Here is a 24,976-nt window from a genome sequence, read left to right on the forward strand (position 1 = left end):
ATGCAAATCAATGCCTTGTCTTCAACTTAAAATAGTAAATATCAATAACACACATATAGAATGCAGAAATTTAAGATGTGTGTGCACTTCATCCATACAGAAGAAATGTTGCAATGTGACTCTTAACAGTTCCCTGTATTTGAAATAGGATAATAGGCTACGTTAGACAATTATTCCCAGTGCCCCCTTCCTCTTTTCATCTTCTAGGCATGCATGTCATCTTTTGTGGGATCCTTTGAGATAACATAATTTAAAATCAATCCTTCAGTTGGAACAGCAAAAGAGGACAAAGCATTTTTTCTTGCCAGGGGGGTATTAGGAGCTAGCTGCCGACACAAGACAGTGAATGGGCTGATGATGAGTGTTATAAGTGGGCCTCTAGGAACCTGTGTGCGCATTGAGAAAGAGAATTCAGAAACATGTTGCAATAAGTGTTCTGGCAAATAGATCTACCCCTCAGGATGGCCTACCGACACAAACTGCACTTGAAAGGTTTTCACATCACTGCCAATGACTGTAGTTTTGGGTGCTATTTTGCCACAAAATATTGCTGAAAAGTGCCTGAAAACAGAAAAATGTACAATTTCACAGATTAAGTTTTAAAGTTATTCTTGAACTATATGTGTACATACATACCTTTTACCTCTTGCATCTAAGTTACACAGTATCAGAACACAGATGTGCTGAATGCACATCACAGCATGTGCATTCAGCACATTTAAAAAAAATCACTCAAATCCCTCCCCTCCATCTCACGTAACATTTTATTAATACTCTGCATGCAAAGATCAGTCAACCGGATTCTTATGGATGCAATTTCGCTTAAAGCCACCAGATGGCGCCTTCCAAAGCCTGGCAAAGTTCCTTAGAGGTTAAAAGACAACATGCACCTGTGTTTATACATATCTATATAACCTTTACATGTACAAATTATTATGCAGGTATGAAAATGTGGGTGGAATATTCTAATAATTGTAAATAGAGATGCATCCAGATACACCGGTATTCATCCATATTCATCTTCCAACTTCCAGACATGACCGTCACATACCACACAAACATGCAGAAAATGAGGCCAAGCAGAACAAAACATTAAAAAGCAAAAGAAAATACACGTATTTATTGAATGTTTTCCTTGCATACATAAAAACAACCCCCCCCCCCCCCACCAAAAACAAAAAGGAAAAAAATAAGAAACATCCTACAGGTACAATCCTTTGAGAAATCTGACACTTTCTGTTGTGGTATTCAAGGTCATATCGAAACGACTACAAATACTACTAGCCTATACATACATGAGAAGTCAGAATAACTAAATATATAGTTTTACACAGTAACCATTAAGGACAAGCTCAGTGTTTTAGAAATGGCTGAACTCTATCACATCACATTCTGAAACAACCATTTCATTTTCTTCCAGGTCTATCTTCCACTAAACCCTGATTAAAGAAGCTTGGCTGACAGATACTTAAAACCATCGCCTCTTTTCCGTATAGAATTATTATTACGACTGCTGTAAAGTGAGACATTTTTGTAGGCCGGCAGGTCATTTTTACCATTTCAACATTGAATCCAATTTACCCAAAATAACAGGTTATAAATGATCTAAACCTTAACTACATTCTAATAATTGTCAATCATCATTACCACTGTGCAAACATTTTGCCTCCACCATGTGTGGCTGACACAACCAACTGTTTTTTTTACACATTGAATCAGAACTCCTACGAAACAACACCTTTTTGCAGGCAGTGAAAATCTAACCACTAATCATTCTGTTACGTCATTACCCAAAGTGCAAATGGTTTGCCTCCAGCGTCTGTGAAGGGGGTAGGCTTGTAGTGAGCTTGGAACTGCAGCATTCACCAGCGACGCTGCGCAGCAAGAAATGTGATTAGCTTGCTGAGTTCGAGACCAAAGGTTACGGGAACACACCGTACTGAACTGAGCTGACTAAAAAATATCCTGTTTTATAGCACAGGGAAAGAAATTGTACCTGCAGTGCATAAAAGCTGGAGCTGCCACTGCATAGAAGCAGGTTGTGTACTTAGCCAGCACCACCTGCTGGTAGCTTACACTCATTACACCAACCTGCTTCTCAGAAGACCAGTGAAAGCTCAAACTCCTCCGCATTGAGAATGCAATTTTCATACCACCAGTTGTTTTCAAAAATAGCACTGATGCTGGTCAAAACAGAAACCAGGAATTTCTTAAAATATTAAAAGAAAAGATTGTCTAGTGGTTTCAAGAGACATTTCATCATATTAAAGTCACAGTCTTAAAATGTTGAACAAAAACATACACATATGACAAAGTAAATGAATGACCACAATACTCTCCTTGGCTCAGTGTGCCTAAAGAAACATGAAACATTAATGGCTGGACTGACTGGAAGAAACAAAAATGGTTAAAAAATGTTTTTTTTTTAAACAGTGATGTGGACAAGCTGATACTGAGAGTTCACCAAAATCCATCATCACCAAAATCAGACCTGCCTGCATAATCTCCACATGTGAGTAATAGTATTGCACATGGTCTCCACACACACAGACACACAAACACACACACACTCACAAACACACACACCCAACCTCACAAAATCACACACACACACCCAACCTCACAAAATTGCACACACACTCATGAACGCACACACCTAACCTCACAAAATCGCACACACACAACACACATACACTCTTGACACACACAGACAAATTCACACACACTTCACAGTTTTTTGTGGCCCCAGGTTGTTTGCCACCCACAATGCCATTTTGACTAAGGTTCAATCTAGCAGTAATTTACTTAATTGTCCTTAAATCAGTGTAAACAATCCAAGTAAACGCTACGTTTTTACTACACAAGAAACACGTGTTGGAGAACAGCATAATTCGAAACTAACAAAAAAAATAATAAATTGTCACCTAAATATCATGGACAGAGTAAACTGTGATGAGATCAAATGTACTGGAAAGTAACACTTTCTTGTCTCATGCCTGCAATGTGTGCATAAACTCTTACAATTACACCAAATGCATAAAAACAGACTGCACAGGGATATTCAGTTTATATGGGCACAGTCTGCTTAAGGCTATTGGCCTGAGTAATGAATACTGAGTCCCCCCTCTTTGTTTACAAAATGCAGCTGCACTCAGCATTGAAAGGCAACCAACTAAGTTAAATGGCTTTCTTAATATCAGTATTTACCAGGGCAATAACAGGTCTGAAAGTCCACAGACAGGAAGTATCAAGAGAGGAACTTCCTGTCAAGGCAAGAACAGGGTCCCAAGACAGGATCCATTTCCAAAGTGCCGGAAAACACCAGGGAACGTGTGTCACAGATCCTAAAATGCCCATTTAATGTAAAATAGATGTATCAATGATTTTTTTTACCTCCTGAAAAAAATTTACTTTTCTTTTTTGTGGGGTGGGAGGGGGGTGACTTCTGCAATCTCAGTAATTTTCAAAATTATTTTCAAAAACAGTATGTATGCATGAAGGCTCAACTTCGACACATTTCACAGAAGGCCCCTATACAGGGAATCAGAGCAGAAGAGAGGTTCTTAACCTCACCAAAGTTCCACTGCCTTTCCCATGTTTTTCCTCAACAAAGCCATTAAAAAAAAGTTTTGTTTTTTTTGGCAACAGCTGCACTGTCTCTTTCCGCCATCGCAACCGTAACACCCGTAGCCAAGGGAACAAACGCAGTTGGTCCCTAGCGGTAAAATAAAAAGGTATCGCTGAGGCCGGCCGTTCTCTCCAACCTCCGCTGCTCTAAAGGTCTTCCACTGGATGGACTGCAATTTCCCATAATGCACACGAGGACTGGATATGCTTCATTGTTCTCCTCATTTCCGTGACAATGTAAGGACACGCCTCTGGTCCAAAGAGATTTGGCCAATGCGCAGTCTTTGGCAGGTGGGACCGATCCCAGCCACATGGGACATGGGCCGTTCCTTTACTGAACCTTTGAAAGCCCGTTGGCTACCAGGAGCTTGAATGGGACTGTGGAGCGGCACACCGTTAAAGGCAATTTATGGAGACCTAGGAAAAAAGAAAGGAATGAGAATGAGAATCATAATACGGGTAATACGTTTCATTTTGCAGTATACCCAAAGCACTGTGCAACAGACAAGGTTCAAGGAAGGGAGAGAGGGAGAGAGAGAGAAGGACAGAGTAAGAAAGTGTGTGAGAGAGAGAAAGAGCAAGAGGGAGAAAGTGGGCGAGGGAGAGAGGGAGAATGAGCTGGAATGGAGGGGGGAGAGGGAGAATGAATGGGAGAGAGAGGGAGATGGAGAATGAAGGAGTGGGTGAGAGATAGGGCTGGAGAGGGAGAGAAAGAGAGAGAGACAGAGAATGAGGGAGAGGGGGATATAGAGAGAGGGGGAGAAGGAAAGGGAGACAGAGAATGAGGAAGACGGGGAGAGAGAGAGCAAGAGAGAGGGGGAGAGAGAGAGAGAAAGAGAGAGGGAGAGAGAGAGAGAGAAAGCGAAAGAGAGAAAGAGAGAGAGAGAGACAGGACTGACCGAAGGCACGGATGAGCTCCCTCTGCACGGCCCAGGTGACGGTGTTGATGAGGCAGGCGGAGGTGAGCGTGGCGAACAGCATGTTGTACAGGAAGACGATGTGGAAGTTTCCCAGCCAGTTATAGCGCCCAAAGTCCCCCAGCAGGTCAAAGCGCGTGATCCCTGAGACAGGAAGGACACAAAAGCAAATCCTCAGTTTTAACGTGTCTGCCGACAGACAGGACCTTCTGGAGCACCGGTCAGAGTCCCCCTATCACTCTGCATTCCGTTAAATGTCACATGGCAACACAGAGCTTCGTACATCCCTGCCCTCGTTCCGAATCGCTTACCCAAAGTCCGGGAAAAGACTGGAAGCGCTGAGCTCAGAACCAGCAAGGACACGCAGTTCCCAATGATCTGAGAACAGACGGTATTTTACAATATTTTATTAAGGTAAAAATCCTGCATAGTATGCCTTTAATGAAAAACATTACATGTATTAAGTTTTTCTTATCTTCTCACATGTCATTCAGTGTCCCACCCTGACCCCTCCCGTTACCCACCAGTGGGTCCTGACGTGGGGGGGGCAGACTCACCTGCGTCAGCGTGGTGTCTTGGGCGCGAGGAAGCAGGCCTGTGAACAGGGGCGAGCTGTAGAAGCCCACCACTGACGACACCATCAGGTACCTGACGCCGCGCTAAGGAGGACAATGCGCCACGACCTGGAGCCAATCACGCAGCACGGCACAAACGACGAAGCGCCGAAAGCATGCCCTCACACTGACGCGGCACGACGAAGCCCCAGCCACTGAGGACCGAAAGCATGCCATCACACAGACGCATGGACTAACTGTGTAAGCGCAGGTACTGCTACACACAGTTTCACTGGCTCGCTCAGTCACTCGCTCACACCTGCATGTTTCGCCGTACACACACTGTAAAAACAGACAGTGCGGATCACACAAACTTGCGTACATCAGTACACAAAAGCAGCAGGACGATGCCATCGGTGTCGAAGGATACAGGACGAGGACGACCTGCACAGCTGCTCCCAGGGACCCAAACATGGAGAAGGATGCGGCACCCAGGAGGGGATCCTGCACAGGTAAAGCACAATATTTAACTAAACAACGTCACAGTCTTCCACTACACGTAAAGCACAACATTTAACTAAACAACATCACAGTCTCCCACTACAGCGGGTGACCCAGTGTGCCTGTCAATCACCTCCATTCCCCGTGGCAAAGCAGCATCATCGAACAGCAGCTCCAGCACGTGGAAGAACACGATCAGAACACACACAACCTGAGGGAGGCAGAGGAGAATATGAACAGGGGGGTGTACAGTAAGGGCACATACTTCATTTTATATATTTCGTCTCAAACTTTTATGCTTTTACCCCTTTTTCTCCAAGTTTGGAATGCCCACTCGCATTCATCAGCTTTACATGTATTTCATTTTTCATTGCTCTAACCTCCGTTATCCATTCAGGACAGTGCAGACAGGCATGTTCTCTCCTCCAAAGCATGCGATATCAAGCTGCCAAGTGATGATCGCTTTTGATCTGGTCTTACCGTGAGAGCCAACAGCAGCAGCATTGCCAGAGGGTAACCCAGGTAACGCTGCCATGGCGACGCTCTCCGTCGCATCTCTGAGACAAAAGGGAGTGAGAAAGAAGCAAGACAGACTTTGTTGTTATCCCAGGGGTGACTTGTCACTTCCCGCTTTTCTGATTCCTGTCTGCTGGGTCAGGTGGTCTTACCGAGAGAGATGCGCCTGGTTTGGATTGTGAGAAACTGCCTCTTCATCACCTCCACATTAAGGCTGATCCAGCAGGAGGTAGCATCTGGGAGCAGGGGCCAGAGTGAGAGGCAGAGAGGCAAAGAGAGAAAGAGACGGCGGGAAATGACACAAAGAGTGAGAGACAGTGAGGTAAAGAAAGAGTGAAAAAAAGATCAAAAATGGCTAACAGACAAGTCAAACTGAGCACAGTCCACAGAGTCCAGCTCCGCTCACTCACTGGTTAGCTTTCTGGCGAGACAGGCCTCTTCGAACGCCGCGCAGTTCATCGTCTCCTCCACGTCTTCCAGCAACTGGGGAGAGGAGACAGAGAAGAGCAACTCAGGATCAGCTCTCTGCTTGCAGAGAGGAAGGCTGTAACGGGTTCGATTCACTTCGAATGGTTTATTGTCAGGTACTCTCAATTCAAATTCTATGCAGTTCTTTCTAATGTTTTTTTTTGCCATGAATTCAAATTTCAATTCAATTCATACACTTTTATTGGCATAAGTATATTGACAAAATTTAACAAAACAAAATCAAGAGAGTGCTGTGGAAGTAACACAAAAAATCAAACCGGTTTTATGTAGCATATCAGGTGTACATGTTTATATATATAATTTTTTTATAAATTTTTTTTTTAAAAATAGAGAAGGTAAATGAACGTCAGACTGGACCACATGCAGTGATACTCACCCGGGGTTTGACGAGCAGGCTTCCTGTAATGCTGAACATGCGCGACAGGCCAAAGGGTGTGCACACTGTGGGGGCGATCACAGAACATACATTCATTAACCCTTTAAGGTGCAAGAGCACACATTATGTGAATAGAATGTGCTTAACTGAACATTCTAATGCTGAAGTAACAATCACTACTGGTACTTGAACACAGTGGAGTTCCGGAACACTGACTTAGAATGTTGAAAAAACATTCCAAAAAGCCTGCTCTTCAGAGGCTTAAGAAGTACGTCATGAATCTGGAAAATGGGATATTCGCTTTGATGCAAATCAAAGAAAAAATGCTACAACTATACTTAAAAATGACTTGCTATTATTTATTTAAGTAAAAATGGTACTACTAGTGTTTCAAACAAAGTCATGTAGCATGACATAGATGTTTCTCTTTGCAAACAACTGATTTGTGTGGGCCTGGAATTGTTGACATTGTTTATGCTTTGGTGTACAGTACTATTACAGGCCATCTGATGATTTTATGACTATTACACGTCCTTAAAGTGATACATCATGCTATGGCATTCAGAAATAAGGGAAAACGGAGTTTCTCAGCAGGAGCAACAGGACCCCAAACAGCGAAATGCAGGAGTACAGATAGGGCAGGTAGTACTCCCACAGGTCTAACAGAGAAACAGACAGACACACTTTTCACTTTTTATGTCCCGTTTACACGGACATTGCAATCACTATTTCCATTAAAACAACCCAACATCTTTCACAATTAGCCGGTATCAATCACATGTTGGAGAAAAGAGAAAAGGGGAAAAAGAAATCAACTTTAAAAAGAAGACAGACTGAGAGAAGAAGAGAGAGAATGGAAAAGAAATAGAGTAAGTGTGTTAGAGAGATGGGAAGAGACAGACAGAGCAAAAACAGGGCAAAAAGGGCCACAGGGTCTGCTGGTTTTCACTGCTAGCCTAGTTCATAAATTAAAGCAGGTGGCTTCACGGTACATTCAACTCAACCGGTTTCTTACACCTAACCGAGTTTGCCGGTTTAAGGGCAAATATCAGAACAAAGAGCCTGCGGTGTCCGGGACCAGTGCTAATGCAAGCAGGCGGACAGATGGACAGCTCAAACGGAACAAAGGGAGGACCCGGGGAGGACTCACCGTAGAGACTCTCCACGGTGGAGCTGCGGTGGAGGATGGCAGAGGCCACGCCCACCATCCCCAGCACCAGCACGGTGAGGAGCAGCAGCACCACCGCCGTCTCGTACACACGTCCCATCACGCCCTGCAGGGGGACAGGACACCAACACCCACAATGCACCTCTGCAATCCGCGCTCCTCACGCGCACCGAGCTGGCGTAAACATTTGGGAGCACACCACAATAAACCTGGGGTGGGGAGGCCCATGGGTCACATGCACATTTTTTATGTTGGGATGGACTCCAAGTTAATATTAAAAAGACTGGACTGTTCGAGACAAATCCTGTAGTAATGTTTTTGCTAAACACCAAAAGTAGCTCAACTCTTCAGTTATGGATTTTAAGAGCTCTTGAAATATCTAAAGGCTCTTGAAAAATGCATAGCCATCCATATGTTGTGTACCCATAAAAGAAAATATAGACCAAAAATGTTTTTTTAATATAACTACTTCTATGCTGTAGAGTCAACTTCCCCAATGACTGAACTCAAGTACATGGAAATATGTACTTGTAATTAATTTCTGCATTTCCCAGAGGAGGGAGACCGCATGTAATTTTAGTTCAGAAAATGGCACCCCTTTTTGCATATTTCCACGCACTTTAAATCTTCACCTGACCTGTTTGTAGGTAGGTCCATGCCTCGGAAACTAGCCTGAAGCTAGCAAGAAAAATTGCTTCTCGAACAAATATGTGTGCAGTACCATTTGAAAACATAGTGTTGTTCACTCAGTAAAAATTATTTCTAGAAGAAATGTGGGCCGATGGCTTCTTCTTCATTTGTTTATTATACTTAAATAAATAAAAAAAAACATTAACATATTCAGAGTTTATATGTATAGGTCCAACCTAAATCTGCAGGTCCTACCGAGATGGGTAAATAATAAAAAATTTTAAAAACCTGCCTGGACAATACTAAGCTAGCTCTAATGCAGGGCTCCCCAACCCTATTCATGGACATCAACTGCCCTGTAGGTTTCAACTACAACCCTAACAAAGTACACCTCATTCAACAGGTAGAGATCTCGTTGCTAATTAGTAGAATCCGGTGCGCCAAATTAGGGTTGAAATAAAAACCTACAGCATGGGTGATCTCCAGAAACAGGGTTAGGCAGCCTTGATCAAATGTAACAGACTACTGCTCTTCCAGATTAGATCTAGTATAACTTGGACAGCTGCTCTTCCAAATCAGATCTATAATAATCTGGGCAGCTGCTCTTCCAGATCAGATCTAGAATAACCTGGACTAATACTCTTACAGACTGTGATGTGGTGGTGTAGGAAAGGATGTAGTACCTTTTTGGATCCCACAAAGCCCTCGGACTCAGTGAAGAAGTAGGTGAAAGGCAGAAGGAAGACCAGGGACAGATTGGAGAACAGAAAGACCAGATTCCAGAGCCCTGTGATTTTACAAATAAAGAAAGACACAGATGCAAGTAAATCATCTTGTGTAGTTTCGTTTGATATTGCTCACAGCTGATTTACATTTTATGTAAAGAATTGCTTTGGAAATTTGCTGGCCATGTGTGGTCACGCACATAAAACATTTTCAAATTTAAATTTCGATTTGGATATGAAAATGAGGGAGAGAGCTGGTGCGTCATTTATTTGGATAACAATACAATAATATCTGACAGCTATTGGTGAAGCACACAACAAGTATGCAATTTCCATTGTCAGCCACTGGGGGGAGCATTAGTCCACCTTCTGGATGTAAATGTCAAAAGTAAAAAATCTGGACGTCTCAGTGCCTTCCATTTGGAAATTAAAACTACAGATTTCTGAAATAATCAGTATGTGAGGAATCTGGTGAGCATTGGCTGTTACAAAGGTTATGTTAGGCATTCATATACCGATTTACAAATATAGATATGATTCCATCTGGGTATTTTTGTCAACAAATTTTTATTACACTTTTTGAATGCGCAACCGTAACTGTAGGCTTGTGACATCAATACACCCTCCGCCATCAATTCATGAGGACACAGACTGGTAGCTGGTGCTGAGGCAGTCACACCTGGGAGTGCAAAGCATGCTGGGAAATGCGTTGGGGCCATACCGTGAATGAGGGAGCCATTGAGCCACTGCATGTAGTAGCTGTGTGGGAAGGACAGGAGCACCTCATTGGACAGGATGGAGAGAGGGAGCAGAAGGACTGCCCCCACTGAAACGGACAGGGTGAAAGTGCAGAGCCACAGCCTGGAGAGAGACAAAGACGGGGGGTGGGGGGTTATACATTATCTTAAAATCTTAATGTATAACCATACATGGTTATACATTAAGATATTTGTTTTTAAATCAAATATCTTAATGTATAACCATTTTAAGATGCTACGTAGAATTATATCTGACTTTTGCTCACATTTGAAATATTCCATTGCAGAGTTCACTGAAGCAAATCAGATTTATCAATTTGGTGAACTGCACTGGTTCACCTTGAATTCAAACCAGCAATCCTCTGAAGTGCGATCACATTTTAAACATGCATAGTTACTGGTCTCTAGTAAACACATAAAAGCAAACAGGGTGGAGTGAACAGCATTCATTTTCTCATTGATTACTGCTGGATTTTACTTACGCAATTCTGTTGACAGTGGCATCTTCATTGTCATCTGAAATGACAAGAACAATGACCATTAGTCATGAACATTAGTCATACATAGACATTAACCTACTTATATATGCTTCCGGCTCCATCAGCTACATTCATTTCTAATATGCATTTTAATTATTCCTGAAGCAATACATTCTTTCATCTTTCTGCTGTTGAACACCACCAGGCTCTTACAAGTTTCAGGCTCAAAAATTGGTCTCAGAACAATGTGTGTGTGTGTGTGTGAGTGTGTGTGTGTGTGTGTGTGGTGGGAGGGGGAAGGGTCTTCATTCTTTAGCTCCCAGGTTAACATTCTGTCTCAACTCTGCTGTTCTTTCCCTTCACAGGGGTTCTACTGTGAAGGCAAAACAGTCACAGCACTGAATCGAAGCAGAGCGTCACCAAGTTTAAAAGGATCCACGACAAACAATATACAGTTTTGAAGGAGACCTTATCTGCTGCTGTGAGAGGCTTTGGTTGTTAATGGTGTCCTTAACCAGGGTTGCTGTCGGTTGTTGTCAATGGGAAATTTAGCACAAACAAAATGGTTGAAGAACTGCCTGATCGAAACTGGCACAAAGCACAAACCAAACAAAAAATAAGGAGAGCGTGTTTTGTATGGGGAAAAAAGAATACAACGATTAGCCCCAAAACACACTGCCACTGCAAAATTAACCAAACACTTCAAACGCATATGTATAAATTATCTATAACCAGAACGACAAGTTTTTTCAACCAGACAAAAAGAAAAAAAAATACAACTGAATGCACAATATCTTCATACTGTGTAACGCATGCACTTACGTTAGCCTGTCTATATTAGAACATCTACCAGATGACTACATGTAAATGCAATGGATAAAATGCAATGGACCGTAAAATGTTTCGTCATTAGCAAATGCAAAAACGAAAAGCCCAAACATTAGTCATGCTGAAGAATGGCCAGAATGTAGAGCGAATGGCAGGAGGTGGGGGGAGGAGAGAGGGAGGGGCTAACCCACAGCTCAACCACAAGGAGTGGGGCTAAACCAGTGGAGACAAAAATGCTTTGCAGGGGGGAAAAAAAAAAAAAAAAATTTTTGAAGAATAAAAACTAAATTTTGTGACATGGCAACGAAGTAAGGCACATCACTCCATACAGGTGAGGTCCAAAGAAAAAAAGACCTTCTGAGAGTTCACAAATCCCTAATCTTTTAAATCTATATACTCCAGAAGTCAATTTTCTAACTAGTCGCAGAAAGGTTTGCAGCACATGTGTACAACAGCCTACATTTAGATGTGCGGTGGTTAAAAAAAAAGAAATAGTGAGAAAAGCAGGACACACGAAGACCGATATTCCCTTCCTGCAAACACTGCTCTGTCATTACCTGCGAGATGCAAGCATTCCACTGATAACGCTCACAGACACTTAGAACACAGTCATTACTGTATGGAGATCTCAGTCAAATGGTTATTTGAAAAACACTTTAGAAGCTGGTAAAGTTCCTGCAGATTACTGCAATTTTAAAAGCAGCAATTCTCGCCAATATTCGGAACAGAAGTCTTCTTTCATATGACTCTACATTTGGGGTAGTAACACGTTTAGCTGAAAATTCTCAAGGCGGTGGCCGCTCAAATTCTCTGTCGGGGGGTGGGGGGGGGTTCTGAAGGAGCGCAATGAAGACTGTTTTCGAAAAGCCAGAGGTAACACACAGCCCAAACCCCAGCACTGCAACAAACTGCAGCTCACTGAAACCCAACAGCTGCATTCAATCAACCGTTAACTGGGCCTGTTGCATAACAGGGTAGTCCTCAGGACACACCTATAGGAAATTGCTGGATCAAGCATATCCAGAGTTTCGGGCCATGGGGCTCTCTGATATATTTGCAATAATAACAAATTGATGGTCTTTGTAATGTCCCGTTTGGCTAGGTTGAATGTACTTTTAGAAAAAAAGAATGTCAAAAATGTACATATTTGGAATACAAACCAACAGGATATGGGATCTAACATTCAAAATGTAATCTCAAAGCAACAGTACTTGCAGCTACGAACCTTAAATTATAATAATTCAATATGTTTGTGCAAGTAAAAAAAAGTTTTAAAGCCATCAAAGTAAAGTCAGTTCCCTCATTTTTCTGGCCCAAACCGGTTGCCTGCGGTATTGACTGAATTCCCATATCGGCCCAAAGGCAGAAGCATTTTAAAAACCGTGTCCATGTGAACAAACGCATTTATTTTTTTAAGCGTTTTAACAATAGAGCAGCACAAGAAACAGGGAGATTACCAATCATTTTTTTGTGTGAATAAAATCACAGACTTTCCAGGTTGCGCTAAGAAATAAAAACTGTTATCCAGCTCCAGCAACTGGCAGCTTTCATGGCTCGGCGACAGAAAGTATGGGGGGGGCGGGACGTTACACAGCTCAGCCGTGTGTCCGCACCGAAGGGGTATTATTATCACAGCAGAACATTCCTCACCCTCCGTCCCCTCTCAGGACAGGACAGGGGGTCCTGAGAGGGGACGGAGGTTGGGGGGGGGGGGGGAGCGGGGGGCAGGGCAGGTTACATAACAGGCACGGCGCACGCTTTTTGGCCACAGGGTCTGGGTAGGTGTTTTCATTGCTGGGGCCAGCTGTAAATTTGGACACTGCTGCACGTGTGCAGCTGTCGTGCGTAACAACGCCAGAGCACACTCATAAATGTGATATAAACCACAGCAGGAAAGAACAACAAGAAATCTGGCAAAGATCAGAGCGCGTTTTATAAGAAAACAAACTGAAACAAGATTTCAGGCACACTCTTTCACAGACATAAACGCACAATCTTTCTTCCACACGGACCCCAAACACTCTAATACACAGAAAGACACATAATGCCTCACACATACACACACACCACCACACACTCTGTTTCCACCTCTCCTGTCTTACAGTGGCCACATATTCACTCTGCAAGACAGGAGACACATTTGATAACCATGAGTTTTTGCATCTGTCCTTCAATTGCAAGCGTGCAGTCACTGAGCCTGTACTTGGTCAGGATCCGTTTCTGCTTTGTGTCTCTGACAGATAAGGGATACTCCACCAGTGTATATTTTATGTTTAGGGGTCAATAACAATTCAGTTTGTTTTGGGTATGTGTTCCTTTGTTCCAATGGTTCAGATAGGAGTTTCTGATGTGTTTTTGATGTGATGTGTAATTTGGTTGACTCCAATGAGCAGTTGTGAAGCAGTGCTGATCTGGAACTGGTTTGTGTATGTTAATGTTAGTCTAGAGAGGCTCAGTACCAGCGGATACCTTTTCTGGGCTGAGCTCTTAAGTTTGGAGTGCCTTGAATTGTAAGGAGCTTGTTAGACTAATTTTTAGATATTCAATAAAATGTAATACCCTTTTTTGAATGTAAATCTGCCTAATTCAGCCCTGCGTGCATTGTTAGGGCATTTCTATGTACTTGTAGTATGTTTCCACAGAATTCTGCATGCAGGGTTTCAGCTGGATGCTTCTCCCGTTTAGTGTAGTCTTGCTGACTGAGTGGCCCACCCCTCACTCGCCACTCTGTCAAGACAACACAAGTTGCTGAATACAAGCTGCCGCACGGCAGCCCGGACCCAACCGTGACCCGATACGTACCGGCGACAAACTCCGCCTTCTTCTTGTAGTGAGCGACGATGAAGAAGGAGACGATGTAGAGGCAGACAAAGAGGAGCACACAGATCTGGAGAAAGACAGAGACATTACTTAATCCGGCCGTACTGCCCATTGTAGTAACCTACAATCCAGGCTTACACAGACATGAGTCAGAGGAAGACACTGAATGCAGAGCTTTACCTAGCAGGCCTTGTGCGTCTAATCAATCAGTGGAGGTTACTAGAGAGCGAGGAGTAGCGGATCACGGCCAACGGAACTCTGGGCAACGCTGGCGCGTTGAACAGTAGAACAGTTCTTTAACAGGATGAGCCACCCAGCAGCCTCATTTTGGTTTTTTTTAACAATTCAAAAGGAGTGCTTGTAGACCACTGTATATCAAAACTTGGCATGACAAAGGGAGTTAGTGATGTACTGCAGGCCATTTTTATTGAACAATGTCTGTTCCCTTAGACCAGGATGGAATAATATTTATGCAGAAAACTAACAGGAGGTTATCTGGAAACATAATGCAGTCCTATGTCCTTTACAACTGCACGCCAGGCTTCTAAATGCCTTATTTTAATGCATGGCCAGTGAGTATTATGCACCCTACACACAGTACTACAGGAGAGAGCCATCGCCTACTGAAGGAGATGCATAACACACAGGGGAAAACTAGCAGCCTGTCTTCAGCTGGTGAGGAAGTGCCACGACAACGAAAGAAAAGGGACAAAAAAGACAGAGAAAATAACAGGAAGGGAAGAATGGTAAAGAGTAGCTGGGACAGACGACACCAGAAGATTTAACCGGCAGAAAGAGCTAGAAAGAGAATGTGGAAGGAGATTACAGGCAAATCTACGGAATGGTACACACTGCATAAAAGTCAAAAGGCCCTCCTAGGGAGATCCAACATGCAAGTGTGGCCAGTGTCACATGTTCTTCTCTCCAATTGAGCAGACTATGCTGTATTGTATCTATTCTACACCAGTCACAATGTCACCTGCTTTGGAACAGATCCGGACAAACCAACAGCTGAGCCGGGATACACATCGCATGCCTCCCATATCCACGGGCTATTTAGAATGGGTTTAAAAGATCATTTAAAAAATAGGTTCTGATTCCATTATAGTCAGTGATAGATTTCCTATGGATCCCTGCCCTGGTCCTGGAGAGCCAAAGGTTCTTTGTTCTCACCCTAAAACTGAGACAATTGTTATAAATTGGAACTTGAACTTCCCTTGTTAAATGATATGGGGAGAAAACATCAGCAAAAAATTATAACTGAACTTCAAGAAAAAAGCTTTCATTGATCAAGTCCTTCTTGAGAAACTACAAAAACCAGCTGGCCCAGTGTCACTCCGCAGATCCAGACTTGTTCGCCCCTGATCCTCACTGTTTGTGCCCTCACACGACTGTCTGTTTGCTGCCAACAACCGACTCTGTGCTATGTCAGACATGTCACACAGTGATTTACACCGTTAGGGTAAGAATCCAACAGCATCCTCTAAGACCGAGCCCCTGACGTGATGGAACAGGCAAGTAGAATAAACACAGATCGGCTGGCTCTGTGCCCCTCCTGTCAGGTCGCTGGTTGATTTCCTCCCTGCAATAACAGGCCCTCGTGTGAGACAGCGACCCTCAAACACAGAGCGAGCTTCGCCGGTAAACTAAACCGAGCCAAGAAGGCAAATGGAGGGAAACAGCAGAGATAAACCTGTCTGGAGTCCTGTGGGTAAAAATCCTTCTTCCCATTAGCCAGACTTCACCTGCGCCCCCATTCAGCGGCCCCTGTGCGTTTCCACACACAGTGCTCCTCCACACACAGCGCCCTTCCACACAGCGCTCTTCCACATGCAGCATCCTTCCACACACAGTGCCCTTCCACACACAGCGCCCTTCCACACGCAGCATCCTTCCACACACAGTGCCCTTCCACACACAGCGCCCTTCCACACGCAGCATCCTTCCACACACAGCGCCCTTCCACACGCAGCATCCTTCCACACGCAGCGCCCTTCCACACACACACAGCACCCTTCCACACACAGCGCCCTTCCACACGCAGCATCCTTCCACACACAGCGCCCTTCCACACGCAGCATCCTTCCACACACACAGTGCTCTTCCACACACAGCATCCTTCCACACGCAGCGCCCTTCCACACAGTGCTCTTCCACACACAGCATCCTTCCACACGCAGCGCCCTTCCACACAGCATCCTTCCACACGCAGCGCCCTTCCACACGCAGCATCCTTCCACACACAGTGCTCTTCCACACACAGCATCCTTCCACACGCAGCGCCCTTCCACACAGTGCTCTTCCACACACAGCATCCTTCCACACACAGCATCCTTCCACACGCAGCGCCCTTCCACACAGTGCTCTTCCACACACAGCATCCTTCCACACGCAGCATCCTTCCACACACAGCGCCCTTCCACACACACACAGCACCCTTCCACACACACACACAGCGCTCTTCCACACACACACAGCACCCTTCCACACACACACACAGCGCTCTTCCACACACAGCGCCCTTCCACACACAGCGGTCTTCCACACACACAGCGCTCTTCCACACACACAGAGCCCTTCCACACACACAGCGCTCTTCCACACACACAGAGCCCTTCCACACACAGCACCCTTGATTCAATCAAAATTTTTCCCTTAACTTTTAATTAAACACAACTGTTCATTGCATTTTCTTGCGCAATTCTGTTTGGCGAGTTCATAAATCACAAAAATAAAACGACTGAACTGCGTTCGTGGAAAAAAGGAAAAAAAAAAAAAAAACACTTTCATGTATTTGTTTGTCGGAGTCGAGGACGAACGCCGGTTGAACCCAGGCCAGTGTCTCTGGCTAACGTGGGAGGAGCCATGCGGATGAGACACTGCCGCGTTCCTGGGCCCACACGGCCCGAGCCCCTCTGGGCAGGGCAGGCAGGCAAACACCAATTTAACATGTGAGCTGGGGAAGTACAAAGAAATCCAGTACATCATATGTTCCCCTCCAGGACAGAGAAGCCCCCCCCCCCCCTCCCTGAACTATAAGTAAATTTGCACGCAGACACCCCCCACAGCAGCCTTCTGTTAACATGAGCACACGGGGCCTCACCATGTTCCTTTTCAAACGTCATCTTGAACAGCATTTACAGGAACATGACTGCACTGTATTTATGCAATTTATAATAATTTATTATTGCTTTTTACATCATTAATTTATCTTCTTTTTTGCACGTTATGAAGCTGCATAAAAAACTATTAATCGCAGTTACCTATTCTCCTATTTTCATTGTTGTTACTTGGGTTGAATTACAATCATTAGTTTTTTGCGTGTGGACTGTCTTGCATTTATATGCAGTATTCAATTTCTCATGGATTGTTTCTATTTTCAGTGACTTAAAAGCAGAATGTTTTTCTTAATATTCTCATTTTTACATCTCTTGATTGTTCATAACGTACTTTGTGCTAACAAAAAAAACCAGTTATTTGCTATTTAATATTAAATAAATATAAAGAAGTTATTATTTACCATTTAATCCTGATGGACAAAGTAACAGTTACAGTAACCTACTTCTCTGCTGTTATCATTGTGATGTCGAAACACAGGACAAAAGGAGAGGGATTGTGGGCAAAGCTGGGGGGGGGGGGGGCATTATTGAATGTAGGCCACACTCTCTCCCCCACCCCCCATGGGTAAAAAGGGCAGCCAATGCTTTTGCTGTATTACCTCCTTAACCCAGAGAGAAATTGACTTGAAAGGGAGCGTGGGGTTGTCACGGGAACGTGACTGGTCACAGGCATGGCAGGGGGTCGGTAAGCCGGGATCATTCCACAGAGGGCCTGTGGAGCGCAGGCTGGGGATTTGGGGTAAGGAGGGTGTTTAGAAGTCTGCGTCTTGCCCCCCCCCTCTTTGGGAGGGGAGGGGAGGGGAGGGAGGCGGGCAGGGGTGGTTGAGGCCCGGGCAGCTAATAACCCAAATAACAAAGACCCTCAGTGTGCCGCGGCCATGCCGACGGCCAGCCGCCGCCCTCCTGCTTGTGTGGGGTGGCAACAGCCGCCTCCCACAGCGGCAATGCAGAGATTAAACATTCCAGCGTAACAGAGAGAACGCATCGTGGCACAGAGACGAGGGGCCTGTATTTCAGCACAAAACAAAGCTGCACTGGCTTCATAATTAAAGACCGATGATAAACAGCCCCCCAAAAATTAATAACCTCAGCTGCTAAATGTCATTATACTGAAAAGCCAGCCAAGTGGGGTGGCCAGGTCTCGAGACAAAAAATAAAGTGTTGAAATCGACAAGCAATGGCTACATTTCCTACGACATTAAGTTACAATTTGTAATGTTTTTGTTATTGAGAAATCAAGACAGAACATCATTTTTTGTGAAGCAGATATCAATTATATATAGATTATTCTTCTACTGTACTGGCTTTTTTGAAAAGCCCACGTTCAATTATAAATTAATATTCAGCTAGGTTCCAGCTAACATCTTATTTGACTAGTAGTTATTAACTTGTAAAACGACTTATAGCTACAAAATAAGAGCCCGTTTAAGACGGCTAGAGTAGCTTAATATAAGTAACCATTCCAAAAAATGATTCTAATTAAAATGAGCTTATTTTGACGACACTGTCAAAATTCCAAATGACTCACTCCAGAAGAGTTCCTTTCTCTGAGGTCCTGTTGGAGGTGTAGGCTATCAGTTTATTTATTTAGTACTAACGTGCAAAAGAACTAAAATGTATGACGAAGTATGCCTACACGTTCTCTGACCGACCCCCCACCGCAGGCCTGCCGAATGGAAAATCTGGCGCAGACATGGAAATCAGACAAGGACGAACACGGTTGCGAACACAGAGTTCGGTCCACTCCGGGCCAGGTCAGTACATATTAGCACTGATTGTCAACAGAGGGGCAGTGACGGCCAAAGCAAACGTAGTGACAAAAGATAGAAAAGCAGGCATGTCCCGCTACAGTTTGCCAAGGGAGTGTAAGCGTGGCATCTATCAGCGCGTGTGTTTACGCAAGCGAAAAAGAAAAAGGAAACCTTTCTGGCTCGCGTCCCGGAGCCAAAAACAACTGGCCTATCAAGTTCGCCATGTACCGAGACGTCCTCTACATGCGGCGAACCTACTTAAAGTAGACACACACAGAGGCATTCCATTAATCCATTTCCAAAAACGTCCTGGGCGTCCTCTTGTTCCAGCCCTGCATTGACGTCAGAAAGGGACCTTCTCCGAATTTCCCGCGCTATGCTGTCACCGGTATTTATTTATTTTCTGCCCAGGTAACCAGGTGCTCAAAACAATACGACAGCATCAGAACTAGAAACCAGTTGCAGCATTACAATGCGTAGTAGACTAATATTAATGAGGATTAGCATTAACTAGGAGTCTGGGACCATGTTTTTGTGATCTCACCACAAATCGAAGCCAAGGGGTCACATGCTGTTAGAGAGGAATTATAATAAAACCTAAGAACAGACTGTCATGAGACTGAGATGCTGCATCAGGATTTAGCGGGTTTGTGTCCATTGGACATTTTTGAGTACTGTGATTTAACAAGCAGGTGCACTTTACAATGGGAATGTACAGGAGGTGATTCACTGATGGGGTATTTTGGGGTAGGGTGTGTGGGTGTATGGTGAGTGTGTGTGTGTGTTGGGGGGGGGGGGGGGGTGTTTTGTGTGTCTCTGTACACGTTTGTGTAGTTAGTGTGGATATGCTTTGTTTGTGGTGAGAGTGGGAGTGTTTGTGCTCCATTTGTGTGTGCGCATGTGTTTGTATGTGCACATGTGTGCGTGTGCATGTATATCACATATGCTCACGCTCCCATCTAATTCCCACTCCTGAATATGAGAGCAAACAGGTTTTGACCCTGCAGGCTGAGAACACCGCCAAAAAGCATAATCTTGCTGAAAGGTAGAAACAAAGGTTTCACTCACACAGTTCTACAGTTGAGAAGCTAAACAGCCTCAGGCATTATTACCTTTGTATGATCCTCAACAACAGGATGTGCAATGTATTCTCACTTTCTTCTCCCACTTGAGCTTTTAATGTAATTATTTTTCGCGAATCAATAATCAATGTTTTTAATCAAAGACACCAGAGCTGGGGAGGGTATGAACGATAAATCTCTGCACTCAATTGGCTGGATAAAGACAACAACTTAAACTGGGGGAAATTTATAGCATGGGAATAGCGAGGCAGTCACTCATCAACCTCCCCGACTACCATCACACATTCACAGGATGGCTGTCTGCCAACACTGCAGGCCGTGAGCACAAGACACACACACACACGCACATGCAAGTGCACACACACACACACAACATAACACACACTCACACACGTGCAACAGCACACACAAATGCACATGCCTGTTAGCACACATACAAATGAAAACACTCGTATGTGCGAACACACAAATGTAAACACAAAACACACGCTTGTGTGCACACACACACAGGCATGTACAGGCACACACAAACACATAAGAGGCGCACACATACATATGCGTGCACACACATGAATTAGCCTGACTCAATAAAAGGTACTGATCCATGAAAGCATTGGAAAGCTGCATTTTAACTGACAATCTAATTACGAACTGAACCCAATAACCTCCCCCATAAAAAACCAATTCAATTTACGTAAATGCTTTTATTTTTAGGTTGACCTTGAGGGACGAGAGAGACAACGTGCAACTAAGTTTGGAAAACAATAAAAGTACTTTATGTACCAGAGGGTACAAGCTGTATAATGAAGGACAGAGCAAAAGGACTTCTGAAGATAAATCTGTATATTTATACAACCCCCTTAGCATTAAGGTCAATGATGTATCAGAGACAATGTTATTTTATGTGGTGTGGCTAAGGAAGCCAATTAATCCATCCACATTGTTTCAGTTATGTTATCCAAAATGGGCCCCATAGCACAACAGAGGAAGTCTCGGGTTATCATAATAAAAAAATTAAAAAGAACCCACACAGTAGAGTGCCGACCCATCAAGGCACAACAATGAATCCTCTCGCATGAATGTGCACAGCAAACACCAATCCAGTCATTGCTTTTCAACACATGGTTGGCCTAATGGTGGTGCTACAGGAAAGGTCATGGGGTCACCAAAATCAATGTGTGTGTTCCTCTTTGCAACATGAACGTGCACAGCAAATTTAACGACAATCCAGCCTTTACTTTTCCAGATATGTCTGTCACGGATGGACAGACAAATGGACGAACCTCCATGGTGGAGGTAAAAATCTATCAGACAGAGGGGCTCGTGCAACACTGCTTGTAAGAATCAACAGTTTTTAAGGCACAAAATGCATAGACTGCCCACGTGAGAGTGAATGGCGGCTTAGTATAATGTGACTAAGCACCACACAAGTGATTAGCAAGCACTTAGGCAACATGAGTCTCGTGCGAAATGTGACCAGAGGGTCGCCACTTTGGAGATATGGCAAACCACCGGCACGTCAGCGTGGTGGCATGAAAGCAGATGAGGTTTGATAGGTAATAATGAGCAAGAGGACCCCTGAGGCCGGCGCAGTCTGTGGTTACCCCCAGAGCTGTACTGGAATGAATCTCAATGACTGTGCTACCCACCCTGGGCTAGTGAGACGACAACATGTACAACCACCCACTGTCGAGTTGAACGTGGATCAGTGTGAGAGTGGAACATATGACACAGAGAGCAGCTGATGAGCCCATTTTAGGCTCATCAACTGGACATGGGTCAGTGGAACAGTATGGATCAGCGAGAGACTGAATCAAACACAGATCGGTGTGAGTATAGTGCGGACCGGCGTGAGCGTACTATGGGTCTGTGTGAGAGCATAAAAATGATCCCTGTGAGAGTGCAACGGATAAGACTTTACAACAAAATATGCATCCTCCCCTTCCTCTTGGGTGGGATGTGGTGTGGTTCCCCAGGGCTTGAGCTAGTTTTGTCAGCTATCGTTAAACTGAAGCAGAGAGTCACCGGAGCCCGCGTCTCAACAGTTTTGGCACGAGATCTCAGGCCCTGGCAGGAGTGTGGCTAGCTGCGGTCTGATCTGTCCCAGCATGAGCCAGCAAATCCATTCCAGCACTGTCTAAGACAGGAAGGCAGGAGAGCTGACGCAAGCTGAGAGAGCCATTTATACACAGCACCCTACATACAGTAGCCTACATGCATGAAATCAAGTCCACTGGGGCGCAATGCAGCGCGACACCGTCACGTGCAGTGCGGTTATACATTATGGTGCTGCGTGTCATACTGATATCACGAACAGAAAAATGCAAGACTTTCGCATTCACCAATTTTGTCAGTGTTCCCGTTGATGACACACAGAGACCCAATCAATTATTTTCCCCTCTTCGCTCCCTGGCTCCGTTTACGAAATGGATGTTAAACCCACAGGTGGCTGATGACGCACCTGTATCTATTCCTGCAGATTTGGCGATCTTCCCTCTGATATTATCACACGGCGTCCCCAATACGGCTACTTGCGAACACAGATTGACGAAATTCACTTCACGTGACTCGCTCGGAAGTTTCCACTAATTAGTTTGTGATCTTACCTTACATGTCTCTCATCGTATGCGACTATTTGAGAATACTATGCCACATTAAAACGTGATCTTATTTGCAATCCGACGAGCAGATCCAAAACAGACAAACGCATTAAACACCACTCCTGGCAAAGATCCACTTGGAAATTAGTTATAAGAATATGCATAAGGATACGCAATGAAACTTCAACATAATAGACTAAAACGAGCGCCTTCGCTAATAAAATCGTATGGTAGAATTCCAAGACGTGCCCAGCACATTAAGAGTCTTCCTAAACCAACAGCTGTCTTTCACGAGAACATTTTGTACCCGTTATTTCCAGAAATCTTATCAGCTTTCATTGTATCTTTAAAAAATCTAATGATCAATACTGGCGTACATTCAGAGTACTCAGTGCGCTTGTTTACTGTTGCCTGCGATGACTGAATTGCACATTTGCCATATTAACATTTTCCATGACCTCAAAAATTTGCCACGTTTCCCACATCTGCAGGAAATCAGATTAAGCGTATATTTTCAGAAACAAAAAGGAACGTGATTAATTATCAAGAAAGACGGAGAAGCCTACTAAAATATGTACTCATATTGTGGCTAGTTATGCGTTCAAACGTTACATGCCAACTCACTAAATTACGAGTACGGAAAGAGTCCACTTATTTAGCTACCCTACATTTCAGACAAACCGCGAAATACTAACCCGTAACCAGGGGACTAAACTAGTAGTTCAAATTGGTTATGTCTGATACTTACTATGGTCTCTCGAACTCGATCGTGAAATATCTGCTCTCTGATCGACACGTCGTCCGCTTCCATGCTCCGACAACCATATCGTGAGTCATGCACGCTAAAAAGTAAAATAAAAAGTCCCTTTAAATGTATAATGTTCACGTCCCAGAGTTGTTGGCGTTTTCGTCCACTCGGTAATGATCTGTGTGTTGTCTCTTGTTCACTAGCCTCAGACGGGCAGGCTAACTCAGCAACGGAGACCCCACTCTCCGCCCCGACTGAGAAGACTGAAAGTGGTTGGAGGTGTGACCAGAAGGAGTGTCCCAGTCGCCTCTGTGAACAAAAAGACAGAAACCCAGGCTACGGATAAATCCCTGACCCAGAGTTCAGTGAATGTTTTTTCTTTCTTTCATAAAAATCCATGCCACTGTTAAATTTTCTATGCAGATGCGTGGAATTAAGCCTAACGTTGAGATAATTGAGCCTGCATCGATCCATCGACACACTTGAATATCCTATTAAACTCGTTCTGGGAGCTCACCGTGTGATGGATTTCGTAAGGTTATAGGACTGCAACCTCTAAAAAAACACAGTTAATAGGTCTTGATTACATTACAGGCATTAAAAAGTAAATTGAACATTTTTAATTACCCTCAAGGCCAAGTTTTGAATACATATCTAAATTATTGAAATATCTCATATTTACGTCCAATGACATTTAATTAGTCAGATAAACTAATGCTTTTTAATTGTCATGCGCACTATTATGATTTTATGGTTGCTAAATTGTTCACGTATACACTGGCAGGGGAAATAAATTTTAGTGCTGAAAGCGTGGCACACGGTTACTGAAAGTAGCCTAATCGATTTTTGAAAAATGAAGAGTTCAAGGGCAGAGCAAAACAACGAGCCACAAGCTGCGTTGTAATACAAGTGAATCTACGCGTTTGCGATGATTTGCTACCCCTTGTTTTCAATCGCACATGCTAATCCATCGCGTTATTTGTTTTCTGTAAATCCTCGCTTAATCTGATTTCCTGCAGACGGGAAAATGTGATGGTCTTTTGAGGTCATAAAATAACCAGCACAGTGGGTCCCCAGGACTGAGAGAATCACCGTATCTTGGGGTGCAAAGTTGTTTGCATTGAATTGCATTTGTTCAATAAATTGTAGCAGGCTGGTAAGTCTTTAAATTAACAATTTATCCAAATAAAATAATTGACCACTCATTTGTTAGCCTTTGGTTAGGTGTTTTTACTCATACATGCCCACGCCAGTATTAACCAAACCTCTACCAGGGTGCCCCCAGTCG

At 44.0% G+C, this 24,976-nt stretch overlaps 1 protein-coding gene across 5 annotated transcripts; it reads right to left on the reverse strand.

Moving 5' to 3' along the window:
* Positions 1-1,092: 1,092 nt before the first annotated feature.
* On the reverse strand, positions 1,093-24,765 carry LOC135237461 (limb region 1 homolog-like protein). 5 transcript variants are annotated; one of them, XR_010324833.1, is made up of 18 exons: positions 23,689-24,199; positions 14,371-14,455; positions 10,744-10,777; positions 10,225-10,364; positions 9,462-9,565; positions 8,131-8,254; positions 7,569-7,639; positions 6,981-7,043; positions 6,526-6,598; positions 6,268-6,351; positions 6,080-6,156; positions 5,733-5,810; positions 5,529-5,602; positions 5,102-5,192; positions 4,856-4,922; positions 4,527-4,688; positions 2,662-4,044; positions 1,093-2,591 (listed from the first exon to the last, which is right to left on the reverse strand). XR_010324833.1 is itself a non-coding variant. In XM_064304615.1 (18 exons), the coding sequence occupies exons 2-18, from the start codon at positions 23,749-23,751 to the stop codon at positions 3,959-3,961; spliced, it is 1,476 nt and encodes a 491-aa protein (XP_064160685.1). In that variant the 5' UTR covers positions 23,752-23,997; positions 24,316-24,765; the 3' UTR covers positions 1,093-3,958. The 5 variants fall into 5 exon arrangements, 3 of the variants coding, with proteins under 3 accessions (XP_064160685.1, XP_064160684.1, XP_064160686.1); XR_010324834.1 differs by having other exon boundaries at positions 1,093-2,619; XM_064304615.1 differs by adding an exon at positions 24,316-24,765 and having other exon boundaries at positions 1,093-4,044; positions 23,689-23,997.
* Between the last annotated feature and the right edge of the window lie 211 nt (positions 24,766-24,976).

Source organism: Anguilla rostrata, chromosome 13, assembly GCF_018555375.3.
Source record: "Anguilla rostrata isolate EN2019 chromosome 13, ASM1855537v3, whole genome shotgun sequence".
Lineage (NCBI taxonomy): Eukaryota > Metazoa > Chordata > Actinopteri > Anguilliformes > Anguillidae > Anguilla > Anguilla rostrata.

What these genes read in the sequence shown, in the direction of transcription:
- LOC135237461 (XM_064304615.1), bottom strand. Translation starts at nt 23,751, where the DNA reads ATGGAAGCGGACGACGTGTCGATCAGAGAGCAGATATTTCACGATCGA. An exon ending in GCCTGCTCGTCAAACCCCGG is followed by an intron (nt 6,599 to 6,980) that starts GTGAGTATCACT and finishes TCCTCTCCCCAG; the next exon opens with TTGCTGGAAGACGTGGAGGA. An exon ending in TCTCGCCAGAAAGCTAACCA is followed by an intron (nt 6,352 to 6,525) that starts GTGAGTGAGCGG and finishes CCCTGCTCCCAG; the next exon opens with ATGCTACCTCCTGCTGGATC.